Below are 14,092 nucleotides of genomic sequence, written 5' to 3'. Positions count from 1 at the left end.
ACGGCTCTCGGCGCGCGGCAGCGCCCCCGCCCCGCCTGCGGGCGCGCCCCACCCCCGTTGCTAGGGAAGTGAGGTCACGCAGTATGGCGGCTCGGGGCCGCAGCAGCTGAGTTGTCGGGGCTGTGGGGAATCCGCGTCCATCCTGTTGCGGAGCTGCGGCGCCGGTGCCGCCTGCCTCGCCACTATCGCGCGGCGGGACCAAGGCCGCGATGGCATCAGGAGTTGTAGAGCTGTGAGGCGGCAGAGCGCGAGCCGGTAGGGTGGACAGAGCAACCGAACAGGGTCGCGGACGGAGCGAGCTGCCGCTATGGAGCTGAGGGTCGGGAACCGTTACCGGCTGGGCCGGAAGATCGGGAGCGGCTCCTTCGGGGACATCTACCTGGGTAAGGAGGGTGGCTCGCCCGGGACGTGCTTGGCGGGTCTGTCGCTCTGCGGAGAGCTGCGGGAGCCGGGTCGGGCGCTGTTCGAGCTCCCGCCCGCTCCCTGCCCCCCGCTGAGGTTGGGTCGGGGCTGCTCGCGGGACCTCATTTCATTCTGGCTGGAGTTCAGACCAAAAAACGCCTTTCGATATGAGGTACCTTGCCACCGGTGCAGTGATAGTTTAATTTTTTGTTGGCGTCATGTCCTAATTTAGACAGTGCGGAAATCGGGACTTCTGGATTATTTGCCTGCCTCTTCCCATTGTTGTCTTGTGACCTTGGGCACGGTCAACCTTCTCATCTGTAAAACGTGGATAAGGGTGTCAATCCCTTCAACTGAAAAACCATTCAGAAAAATATTTTGAAACAGAAACGTGACCCTCCGTGTTAAATGTAACTGCAGTGGACTAGGAGAATTCACTGTCACAGGGAGGACTGTGTTCTTCCTGTGAGGCCTAAACAAATTAGATAACTAAGGGTGACTAGATTGGAGCTAAAAAAAATTTAAACCCTTCAGAGAATCAACACAGTTCAGCTATCCTGTTGCTTGAATGCTGCCCTTATGTCTTAATACATGCATCATATTCTGCTACAGTGATTTCTATGTGACTGTAAAGTTTGCAGGAATAGGACTGTCTTCTTGTCTATTTATGTAGCTCTCCATCATAATGGTTCACTACATTTGATAAACAGTGGTGTGTACAACACGTTCTGAAAACACGTATTTTTAAAGCACTATATTCTGCAAACTGTCAAACCTTAAGAAATCAGGTAAATCCAGAGAAATGTAAATTTTATATACTGCCACATAAAAATGAACATTTTGCTTTTGAAAGTTGTTATAACTTTCAAAAGGCATATCAAAAGACATGGGGGAAAAAACTTGCCAGAGCTAAGGTAGGTTAAATGCATATGTCCCGAGAGTAAAAAGAATGTCGCTGGCTAATGAATGTAGTACATTAGGCAGTGTACATAGTACATGAGGGTTCGTTTGTTTGGTTTTTTTCTAGACAACAGTACTTTGTATTGCAGCACACAATTGCTGTTCTGAAATAATGTTAGTGAAAGCTGTGCTTGTTTATGTTATTGAGATATTGGTTATCCTTGATATAGAACATATGCCTGCTGGAAATTCCAGGTTCCTAGCAGAAAGCTTGTGGATTGTCTAGAGGTAGAGAACATGATTCTTTCTCTCTCTAATGCTTATATAAAAGACTGAAGACTGTTGTGAGAGCAAAAGTGATAACACTTGTGTAAAATCTTCATGTGCTGCCTTTGGGGTTTTGAGTGGAGATTAAGAGAGCAATTAAAATCTGAAAAATCTTAGCTGATTTGGGAAACTCTTACCTCAACTTTTGACTACTCAGGTAAATCCATTCACATTTAAGAACAGCGTATTCATACTTTAATTAGTAATCCAAATTAACTGATAAAAAGAAGTCAGGCAACTCTGTTGTTACTGTCCTATGTGTGGTAGCTAGATTGAAAACAATAGATATTTTGTTTGTCACTTTTATCTTCATGCGTAGAGCCCACACTAGAAGAATTGCACAGGAGATAATAGTTCTGTATTTATTAGTACAGAACTACTGCCATACTGCATTTTGCACGAGAATTCCTCATCCTTAGATTTTATCCTCTTCGTTTGAGCCCTGAGGAGTCAGTGTGGATTTGCTTTCGGGGCTTACTGCAAATGTGATGATTGAGTCAGCAACTAGTAGAGAATTATATGTCTGGAAGATCCAGCTAATAATATAGATTTATTTTTCCGGGGTAATTGCTGTTTCAAGAAGTGAAATATGGCAGTCTTTTTTTTATAGAGGCCCATGTTGTTTGCCTAACATAATCTCCTAAAACAGAGTTTTTTAAAATCTATGCTTTGTGTGATATGAAACGTTTAAAACAACAACAACAACAAAGTTCATTCAGTTGTTCAGATTGTACAGTAGGGCATAACTACATTAAAATAACTTTTTAAATCCTTTCAGATCTCGTTAATTTTCTTAAGTACAAATGGCTTCCAGTATCCCTCCATGGAGTTTAGGTTCCCAATTTAATTTTATGCCTTCCCCCCCACCCCCCCCATTTTCCAGTCTCCCTGTAGTTTCTTTAATGAAGTTGGAGGGTGTTGAAGACAGTCCAGTGAGAAGAGGAGAAGGCTCTTTCTTTTCTTCTTTTTTTTTTTTTTTTTTTCCAAATACAGAGCTAACTATTCATTCTCGAGTATCACAGTTCTTTCATAATCTTTCCCGTTCTCTCTCGCACCTCAAAATGTGTCTTCTGGAATTTGGAATGCCCCCAAATTGGCTTACTTAGAATGGTAGGGTCCTACCATTCTACCACAATAGTGGTAGGCGCTATTCTAAATAAAAGAATGGATAAATCTAGTGAAAATAAAATTTAGGAATTTAATGTACCTGCATCTGTTAAAATTACCTTCCAGCAGAAGATGTGAAAGAGTAACACAGATTACGAGATACTCTAAATAGTACAAAACAAGGAACGCCATACAGAAAAAAGAATCGGAGTAAGCATCTGTTTTGTTGCTCAATCCGTGAGGTCAGATATGAATCATGATGGCCTTGTATTTGTTGTGTTTTCATTATTTTTGCATTGCATACATTTTCTTAAGGGTGTTTTTTGGGTAGTTAACTATTATCTAAAATAACCTCTGAGGCTTCCCTGGTGATAGAGGATTTTGCAATTACACTAAATTACATTATTTAAAATAAAATATTTTTACAACTCTTTAGACTTTTTCTATTCACTTACATGTGGTGATTCATATTACACTGCTTATTACTACTTCTCATTTATTAGTACATTTACCATAAAGAAAACAAAGTGGTGATTACAAGGTTATTTTAGAAATTTTGTCCAAAACTTGAGTAAAGGAAGAACAGAGAATGTTAATTTGGATTACTTGAAAGGGTGACTTATATTTTCCTCTCCCTCTGTTTATTTCTACAAGACTAGATACTTTGGTTTCGTTATTTTAATATGAAATCTATTGTTTTCAGAGAGATTATGAGGGTTTATGGAGAAGCAGAGTGCTGTCTAAGGATCCTAACTGATACAGAATCGCAGAATAGTTGAGGCTGGAAGGGACCTCTGGAGACCATCTAGTCCAACCCCCCCTACTCAAGTGGGGTCAGTTAGAGCAGGTTGCTCAGGACTATGTACAGGTGGGTTTTGAATATCTCCAAAATGGGGACTCCACAACCTGCCCACACAACCTGTTCGTGTTCTCAATCACCCTCGCAGTGAAAAAGTGTTTTCTTATGTTCAAGCAGAATTTCCTGTATTTCAATTTATGCCCATTGCCTCTTGTCCAGAGTAATGGACAAAGCTCTTGGGAGGGTCAAGACTATGGTCAATCAAGTAATGGCTTACTAATGTATCGAGCAGGACTTTATCTATAATACTTTCTTCCATGCAGATCTTGCCCCAGTCAAACACAGACATCTGCAACTATCTGTACAAAGAGATGTGCCTTTCAGTGTACCCTGAGGGACATCAATTTGTGTCCATTTCATATCAGAATAAGAAAAAAAAAAAAGCTGCTTCTGGTGCTGATCGCCCATCAGATAATACTCATTGGTGAATGTTTTTCCTGGTCTTGGGGAGGGAAGGTAGTGAGGGTAGGAAAAAGCATAGTCTGCCTTGTAGGAAAGTTCAAAATCAAGGTTATTTCTGTTTTCTTTTCAGTGCAAGATGAGAAGATAATGCCTTCCTCCTTGTATCATCAAGGGGGAAAAATGTATCTGTCCTTTCATGTTTCTGGATTGATGTGCAGCATAGCCCCTTTAAAATCCATCGAAATAATACATTCATAAAATGTGAAAGCCTTAGATTACAGATTGAAGAGTTTCTGGTTGCTGCTACTGTCCAGTGACCTAAGTAGTGATCAGGGATCTTGCCACCCATCCCAGTTACAAATGAGTCATATAAGGCAGATATACCGCCTTAGTTACAGTTGGAGAAATTTTTTTCTTCGTGTCTTCTGATACAATAAATGTCTTGCATTTTTTGTATCCAGAGAGAGCTTCAGACAGTTTGTTTTCTTGAGGTGTATTGTGAAATGCCTAATAAATACTAATCCTAATGTTGACTCAGAATAGCACACTTTACTAGAAGCACTACTTTAATACACATGTGTGCGCACACACAAAAAGACATTTTCTTAACCTAATAAGATACATAGCCTTGCATGAATTCAAAGATAATTCAGTGCTCAATTATGTCTTACTATCCAGGGAAAAAAACAGTGAAATGACTGAAACTAGACAAAACAGAAGTTTGAATTTCAAGACTGTGTCTAAAAAGGAACAAAGAAAAAATAGACTTTTTTTTTTTCTTTGCAAAGGTTTCAGAGAATGAAATCACTGAAAACATGAAATCTGCTTGCTGAGGGATAGGGAAACCTGTGGTTCGAGGAGCTGGTGTGATTGCTTCTTGCAGTAAGACTGTGACAAAGTATAACTTTTATTGGACATGGCTGTAGGTGACAAGGTATCTCAGGGAGGCTTCTTCCAAAGGGCCTCTCAATTTTGACTTGAGCAGACAATAATGTATTGGTACTCTGTAGATTCAAACACCTTCATATCCTTTTTTTGCTTTAAGACTAATGGAAAATGTCAAGTAAATGTAGGAGAGATTTCAATGGGAACTTTTATTACCAAAAAAAAAAAAAGAAAAGGCTTACAGGTAAGTTTCATACCCAGCAAGTATCCAAGAGCTCATAAGGTAGTTTCAGTATTAAATAAATTTGCCCTGCTCCTTACATAACAGACCTGCCTGCATTATCCTCGTTAACCTTGCAGATAGTGACCAGGAAATGAAACTGCTGTGACATTAGAATAAATGTTTGTAGATGGGTTAAATGCTGTTTTAAGGGTAGAAATAAAGGCTTGGTTAATACAGAGAGGTCACAGATTGAGTTCCATGGGGGAGTATTTTATAGCTTGTGCTATTCAACATAATCATAAATGAATCAGAAAATGAACTGAATACTGAGGTAATATAGTTTACTGATGGTGAGAAGATATTTATATTGATAAAAGCAATGGCCAACTGCAAGGCTGTGGGAAGATTTCAGTGTTGAGCAACCTGGCAGTGAAACAGCAGAGGAAATTCGATGCACATAACTGAGAAGTCACGCACATTTAGGTGGGGGGATAGCCTATCTTTATAGACACAAGGATGAGCACTGAAGGAGCTTCCTAGCTTCAGGAACAAGATTTTGGAGTTACGATAGTTCTGTGAATACATTAGCTCAGTACTCAGTAATGGTCAAAAAAGGCATAGACAAGTTACTAGGAATTATTAGGGGGGAAAAAAGCTAATTGGAAAAAATCATAATACTATTGTTCATCTGTAACTTGATTACTTTGTGTGGATCTCAAAAAGGCATTATAAAACTGAAAAAGGTACAGAGAAATGAAATAGGAATAATACAAAATGACTTGTATACAAAAAATGACAAGGGCTTCCTAACTGGGAAAAGAGTTAAGTGAGATAGGGTGGAAGTCCGTGAAATCCTGAGCTTCATAGAGAAAATGAATACAAAGTGATCGTTTGCTGTCTCTTTCCAAACAAAAACTACTGGACCTCAAATGAAACTGTTAGGAATGAGTATCAAAACAAACAGCAGGTGATATTTCAAATGATCCTAAACCACAAGGCAGGGCAAAAAAGAGAAAACCAAATTCTGAAAGTAGAGAGGCTCAATGAAACTTAGTGTCACGCGTCTCCATTTGCAAATTCCTATTTCCCTGTAGTTCTGAAGTAGCTAGGCTGTGAGCATATAGATTACTTGACTCGGTGCTCCTTTTCAAGAATGTCAGCTTTTCCTCCTTTGCATTTCAACTTTGAAAGTGAACAGATAAGCTGATTTTTCAGTCACTTGGTTGCTGAAACAAGAATTCTGTATGATCGAAAAACTGCTGTTTGGGAGGACAAGTGCTTGGTTCTAGATACCTGCCACCCAAACAGATAAAATCATAAGGCGTCAGAATATACATGGAATATGCTGAGATTCAGAGAAGTTGTAGTCTCTGTTTCCAAGGCATAAGAGCAGGCAATCTGAATTCCTAAAATTTCTTAATTTTGTAGGGATGTATCACCACATGCTGAACCTGTAAACATTCAGTGGGAACACCTACACCACAAACAGGGAGTGGAAAGACTCCCCTCAAAAGATGCACTCCTATTTTTTTTTGATACAGGATAGCAGCCTTTGACTTCCTGTGCTACAGTGTCTAATGCCTGTGTTCTCCTAAACTGCTAGTGTGTTGGAGAGAAATTAGAAGACTTCAGAAGAATTTTAGATAATCATGTCTGAAAGTACCTGACAACATCTGGATGTTTGCCATGGAGAAATAGCTTGTCAGTGTTTGCTTAGTTTCAGTCTTTACAAAGGAAATGCAATCTGAAAAAATATTTTGACCGATGTTGTTAAATTTTTCTGGTTTTAGGAACTGATATTGCCGCTGGAGAGGAGGTTGCAATTAAGTTGGAATGTGTGAAGACCAAACATCCTCAGCTCCACATCGAGAGTAAAATCTACAAAATGATGCAGGGTGGAGGCAAGCAAATTCTTTTCCTTCTTAAGAGACTTAGTTGTTTTTATGTCTTTGATGCATCTTCCATCTTTAAGTATTTAATAGTTAAGATCCCTTTTGGAAAATTATGAGGAAGTGGGAAAGGTGATGGGGTAGGTGAGGTATAGAGTAGCAGTTTCCAATTTATGGCTACCAAACCTCATGATATCCTGTAATATCCTCCAAAGATGCTTAGGGTCCCAGAGTATTAAAAAATGAAAACCAAGACCAATATGGATCAAAGTTTGGTCTTGCCTGGCAGTACGCTGCTTGATTGGTAGTATTTCTCATGGATCAGTGAAAGCAGGTAACCACTGGTGTTGAGAATTTAACCTGGCTTCCTTAATATAGTAGCACAAATTCTAAACTTAGTAAATTCAGGTTAATTTTTGTTACATGTGCTAGTATTCTTTCTTAGTTAAAAGTATTTCCTTGCTGTAGGAAATCTAACATGTAGTGGCATTAATAGTAGAGAACATGAGTGAAGCAACTACATAGCTACTGCGTGGTATTCTGCTAGGATAACTCGCTTACTGGTTTTAGAATTCTGCAAGTGTAAGACTCCAGTGCAGTTTTGGGACATAAATTCAGTATAGTTAAACTTGCTTTTATTGCGTAATCTGTGGAATTCTTTCTGAGAAATGTTATACTTTGCATAAAGGCTACATTCCACACTATATCTCAAATAAAAAATGTGGTAATCGTATATCTAAAAACAGATGGTAATGTGTATTTGCAAATGAGTAGAATTAGGGTTGTTCAGTCATCTTTGAATTCCTGCCTTTCCTCGGTTGATTGCTGTCTCGGTGTAACCTGGCTAACCTTAATGGAATAAAATACTTCCTGTATAGGCTTGCTAAAGCCAGGATGGTGGGTTCCTTCTGCTGATGGACACTGTGCAGAGGCAGGTGATGGAAAGTAAAGTAACCACATAAGTGGGGATTCCCTGTGAAGGGAATTCAGGAGAACTTAATTTATACTAAATAAAGATATAAAGTAAAATTAATTATACCACTTCACTTCCAAATTACATAAAAATAACTCACAATAAAGCCATTTGAAATTCTGAGTGGGAATATCTACATCCAGGTATAATTCAAAATATTTGAGCAATTGTACAGTTTTATGTGAAATAACGTTCCTGAGTTTCTCCATGTAGCAGGGCTACCTTTAGCTATGTCAAACTGGGTATACAGCCGTATAGCATGTCTCATAAATGGTGCTACTTCAGTAGAGATTCACCGAACAGCAAATACATTGGAACTGGAGGAAAGGCAGTAACGTGAAGCAAGGGGGAAAATAAATTCCAAATTCAGAGGGAATAGAGAGGTATTTTACAGTGATCTTGTAGGCTTGAAAGTAAGTAGTTAATTTCGGAACTCTTCTTTAATAATAGCATTTAGTGATTTGGCCAGTGTCTGTATTTTCAGACTTCCAGTTTGCTCCTTATTGACGTCTTGGGTACTACATGACTGTTAATATTTATAAAATGTTTAAGGTTCAAATCCAGCAAAACCACTAAATGCTTTCAAGTGTTTAGTTGGATCATTACAAGCTAAGCACAAAGACTGTGAGGTTTCTGTGAAAGAGAAAAAGGTTATTTTAGATCTCTCTTGCTGTATTTTTTATATTAGTCCTTCTATGAAATTATCAGACTTTTAATTTCAGGAAGGCTGAAGGTAGCATGAAATATTAAGCTTCAGTGGAAATACAAACATTCACAGTAATGACCCTCTTAGAATCCATCTTATGAGCCTTGAAGATTTGTGTGTGAGACCTCTATAAATCAAAAAAAAAAAAAAAAAAAAAAAAGGTACTGAATAAACTGTTTTCTTTGTTCCAGTGGGTATTCCCACAATTAAGTGGTGTGGAGCTGAAGGGGATTATAATGTAATGGTGATGGAGTTGTTGGGACCAAGTCTTGAAGATCTCTTCAATTTTTGCTCAAGGAAATTTAGCCTCAAGACAGTTCTCTTACTTGCTGACCAAATGGTAGGAAACTGCTTTGGTGTTCTTGTTAATGAAGTATGTTGGGCATATTAACATTTCATAAGAGAGATCACAACCAATTATATTCTCTCTTTGGTAATTTAGAGGTGAATAGGGTATATCACATTAGAGAAAAGGCTCAAAATTAGTTTTGTTTCTGTAAACATACAGTCTCTCATCAAAAGTCCGAGCCATTTGCAAACCAGGTATTATACTGCTCAAATACAAGCAAATTCCCCCAAGAACGTTTTTTAGAAACAAAAGTGGGATAGATGCAGGGAAAAAATAGAGAGAAAGTTCATCTACTGTCTTTTAAATTATATTCTCTTAATGCCCCTATGTTTTACAATAAAAAGTTTATTTGCTTGTTTTATTATTAAGACCGTGTTTCTAGTGCTTTTTAAGAAAAAAGTATATGCCCAACCTCTCAGTTGTTTTCATCCTCTGTATCTAGATTAGTCGAATTGAATATATTCACTCTAAGAACTTCATCCACCGAGATGTGAAGCCGGATAATTTCTTAATGGGCCTGGGAAAGAAGGGCAATCTTGTCTACATAATAGACTTTGGATTAGCAAAGAAGTATCGAGATGCTCGAACTCACCAACATATCCCATATCGTGAAAATAAAAACTTAACAGGAACTGCCCGTTACGCATCCATCAATACTCATCTTGGAATTGGTGAGTTGGAGAATGCAATAAATAGAAAATTTAGTGTCGATTTAGTTTAGATGTCGATAATTTTAGCAACCAAATGTTGCTTTATGGAGGCATAGAAGACAGTCCCTATTCCTGATGCTAACAGTGCAGTATGCTTAGGCTTGTGTTGGTGGGGAGGGACTCGGTCAGGTTGTAATTTCACAGAATTAACACATTTTTAATAACTGCAAAGATCATAGGCTTTTCTAATATTGGATGAGTTTAACATGGACATACTAACTTTCAGCAGTCTGTTGTGTTTTTAAGGCTTTTTATGACATTGTTGCACAGTGTTGTTTTTTTCCAGTAGAAAATCAAACCTAATGAGTCCACTTTTTTATGCTGTTGTAGAGCAATCTCGCAGAGATGACTTGGAGTCCTTGGGCTATGTACTGATGTATTTTAACCTGGGCTCCCTCCCCTGGCAGGGACTGAAAGCAGCAACAAAGAGGCAGAAATATGAACGTATCAGTGAAAAGAAAATGTCTACACCCATTGAGGTTTTGTGTAAAGGATATCCTTGTAAGTTACTCTTTTGTGGCACTGACTCTAGGTGTTTATTTTTTAGTGGTATTGCTTTTTTGTTTACATTGAAATCTAGCTCCTGTATCAGTGTTGCGTTTGAAGCATGTAATTTACCAGTCTTTCTGACTTGTCTTAGTGCGTGGGCATGTCCATAATAGAGATACTGTGCTTTCAAGACTGGAATCTTTGTGTTTCTAGATCATTTCTACTTATCCCCTGTGTTAAGTATTTAATGTGCAATCATTGCCATGCCTTTGAGATTGAAGGTTGGCTCAGTATATCTGATCTACACTATGTTGTGCATGTATGCATATATGCTGCCTGGTTAACTGCAATAGCTAAACAGCTTTTTGAGAAACTACCCGTTTCTTCATATGTGTGGGTACTGTTTCATGGATGATTAGGACTGTATAGCCAAGCTCACCTATTACCTATTGTAGTTGTTTCATTTAGTAATTGTCGTGCTTGATTCATCTAGTTTGCTTGGTCGGTGGCCAGCATCTGTGACAAGTGTAAGAAACCCTCCTATATCCTAGTGTGATCCCTCAAAGCTAGTCTTTTCTTCAGTTTGGTATTGTCTCCATGTTAATAATTAGACAGTTTTTGAATCATGCAAAATCATACTTAATCTGCTTTAAAACTTGTTAGCATTAACTGCTATTAGAGAATATTGTTCTCTCTCAGGAAAAGTTCTGTCTCTACTCTTTCCGCACTCTTAGCCTCAACAGCTACTGACAATAATGAGAACCACAGCTGTTGTTATGGTTGTATGAAAACTTTTTTTCTTTGATCTGTTTCAAATGTCACTTCATTTACATTCCTTTACGCTCATTAACTGTTTCCATCTTCTGGGGTTAGCAGACAGGGAAAAGTAATCAATTTTTCCTGCGCTATTTGTTAGAATTTCTTATTTAACATAAAATTATCAATGTAATCTTTCAGCTGGAGACATTTGAACTCAAAAGCTGACGTTTTGATACTAGTGTTACCTTTGGAGCATTGCATTCGCAGCCATATTCTGTTTTGATTGTGTAGCTAATATTTTGTGTGCCATGTAAAAGCAGATGTTCAGAATATTGAAAATCTAAACTTGCAACATGACTTACTTGGGAGATTGCTATGTGTACATGTTCTGTTCCTCTTCTCCCTTCCTGTCCCTCATCTTTGTGAGATGTTAAGTAGCAGAAATGAATCTTCGTGTGACTTTACAGCAAAAAGGTGCTATTCCATGTCCTGAGAGAAGTTCAGTTTAAATACATTCAGAGCAGAAAAGGCAAAAAAAACCCACCCCTCTTTCCATTGCTGCAACTATAGTTTTAAACCTGTCTCCTCTCTGTCTTCTCAAACCCTAACATTCAGTCTCTTTGCTGTTGACAAGTGGGATCTTTGCCTACTCTGCAATAGACATATAATTCCTTTTTCTGGGTGTACTTTGACAGATGGGATATAGTATTGCATTCACTAGGCACCAAGTATTCGGTTACTATTGTCTTTTTCTGAGTTCGGGAGGTTCTCTATTCTTATGGCTCAGAATTATAATAAGCAAGTGTGAAGCTGGAGAAAAAAAACAGGCTTTTTCTTATTACAGCTGAATTTGCTACATATTTGAATTTCTGCCGTTCTTTGCGTTTTGACGACAAACCAGACTATTCCTATCTAAGGCAATTATTCAGAAACCTTTTCCACCGACAAGGATTCTCCTATGACTATGTGTTTGACTGGAACATGCTCAAATTTGTGAGTAGCCGACATAGCTTACTAGAACAAATTTTTTGTGATGATATTTTTTATTACATTGTCAGTTTGAGTTCTTTACTGATATGTTTTGTCTCTTCCCCTGGAAGCTTTATTGTCTAGGAAAAAGATCAGGAAATCAGGAAATGCAGGAGTTGCAGGAGTCATGAGACGAGGTTGAATGGCAACTAAGCTGCAGTTAGAGTTTTAAATGTATAAGGCTTTTGAGGTATTTCCGTCAGGGCAGTCCCCAGGTTAGGTTGCTGAATTGTTTTCTTCCATCTTGATCTTCAGCACCGGTCACTTGAAACTGTTATGAGGTGTCCAGCTGCCAAAACAGTAAGCATGTACATTACATTTTGAAGACTATTCCAACAGTTGTATGAACTGAATTTATGACAGTTTCCAAGAAATTTTACCAAAAATTAATGCCCTGGCAAATTGCACTTAACAGTTTTAATTTTCAGTATTTATCTGAATACATAGTTGTAAGTTGTGCAGTACTCCAAGTTGTTCACTAGTCTCAACCCACAGGGTGCAAGCAGAGCTGCTGAAGATGCTGAACGTGAAAGGAGAGAACGGGAGGAAAGATTAAGACATACACGAAATCCAGCTGTTCGTGGCTTACCCTCCACTGCTTCTGGCAGGCTGAGGGGAACGCAAGATGTAGCTCCTCCTACTCCTCTTACCCCAACTTCACATGCTGGTAAGTGAGCAAATACCAGGATAGATGCGCCTTGCAGAATACTCTAATTTGCAGTTTGTTCCTGGTAGTTGGAAATCAGGAATTAGAATTAGGATACCCGACTGGTATTTTTCTTTAGAGTGTGCATGTGTGTGTGTGCGCGCACGCGTGCGTGTTGGTTTTTTTTTTTTTTTTAAACAGATTGAAGGTAACCGTACGCACCCATTACCTGCCAGTTGCTACTTACAGATTTCTGTGGATATAGAACAAAGCCCCTAATTTCTCTGATTTGGCTCTGCGGAAGCCATATAACCAAACAGCAAGAGTTCAATTTTTCCGAGCAATCAGGGTTTAATTCCATTTCACGTTATCAGAATACTAATGGAGTTTTTCTCACAGCCAACACCTCTCCTCGGCCAGTGTCTGGTGTAGAACGAGAAAGGAAAGTGAGTATGCGATTGCATCGTGGTGCCCCAGTCAATATCTCGTCATCTGACTTAACAGGCCGACAAGATACCTCTCGCATGTCAACTTCACAGGTAAAAAAGATTTTTGTGTAATGCAAAAATGAGGGTGATTTGATCAAGTTAGTTTGCTAAAAGAGCATATCGACTAATTGATGAGATTTCATATTGATTTTTCAGACAATGTTCACTCGTATAAATGCTTGAAGTTTTACCTGAATGTTTGTGACATGGCTGTAGGCTACTGTGAAAATTCTTGTACCTTAGCAGTGATAAACCTAAAATGCTCAAAGTAATGAGGAATCTTTGCTGTACGAGATGATGCAAAATCCTAGGGATACAGATTTTTTTGCCTACAATTATAGCGTTTAGCTCCTTTGGTCATTGAATTTCTCGTATCAATTATCAGTGAGGAAGCAAAGCAAGTTGGAGTCAGTTGTGAGTCATGTTTCCAAATCAATGAAATGGATAATATTGGTACAGAATAGAAAAGAGAATTCGTAAAGAATAGAAAGGCACAGCAGTGAAGAAATACTGTAGTGCAATATGGTTATTCAGAGCAGATAAGCCATATTCATGGATGACTGAAAGGTCACAGAAGGCTCTGTTGAACAGGGTGGCAGAAGGTTGAATGATGCAGTGATTCATAGCTACAGCCTGCACTGAAATCATCCTTGTTGGCCACAGTGACTTAGCAAAGAGATTTTAGGAAAGCTGCTTTTTAGGACTGACCAGCAATATTTAAATATATTTTAAACTCTCTATGCTATAGCTGAAACATTCCTTTGTCAGAGCATTCACACAGGCTTGTCCTAACTAGCCAGTCACCTGATTTTGTGCAGCTTGACTTCAGTCTTACCTACAGAATAGGGAATCTCTTGTTCTATAGGTAGACTGCAACACTAATGGGAGAGGAGTATGTTATGAGGGCTGGTGTGGTTGCCTGCAGGTTTTGTCATTGTCCCTCAGCGCT

At 38.8% G+C, this 14,092-nt stretch overlaps 1 protein-coding gene across 7 annotated transcripts in view; it reads left to right on the top strand.

Moving 5' to 3' along the window:
* The first annotated feature begins 81 nt into the window (after positions 1-81).
* CSNK1D (casein kinase 1 delta) overlaps positions 82-14,092 on the top strand; it is a 34,351-nt gene continuing 20,340 nt past the window's right edge. For all 7 annotated transcript variants that reach the window (XM_013945818.2, XM_013945817.2, XM_013945819.2 and 4 more), the window contains exons 1-8: positions 82-383; positions 6,896-7,006; positions 8,865-9,013; positions 9,465-9,693; positions 10,063-10,233; positions 11,825-11,973; positions 12,505-12,676; positions 13,055-13,194. In XM_013945818.2, coding sequence (XP_013801272.2) covers positions 308-383; positions 6,896-7,006; positions 8,865-9,013; positions 9,465-9,693; positions 10,063-10,233; positions 11,825-11,973; positions 12,505-12,676; positions 13,055-13,194 — 1,197 coding nt within the window. In that variant the 5' untranslated portion in view covers positions 82-307. The remainder of the gene's footprint in view (positions 384-6,895; positions 7,007-8,864; positions 9,014-9,464; positions 9,694-10,062; positions 10,234-11,824; positions 11,974-12,504; positions 12,677-13,054; positions 13,195-14,092) is intronic.

This window comes from Apteryx mantelli, chromosome 19, assembly GCF_036417845.1.
Source record: "Apteryx mantelli isolate bAptMan1 chromosome 19, bAptMan1.hap1, whole genome shotgun sequence".
NCBI classification, from domain to species: domain Eukaryota; kingdom Metazoa; phylum Chordata; class Aves; order Apterygiformes; family Apterygidae; genus Apteryx; species Apteryx mantelli.
This window is presented reverse-complemented; position numbering and strand designations above follow the sequence as displayed.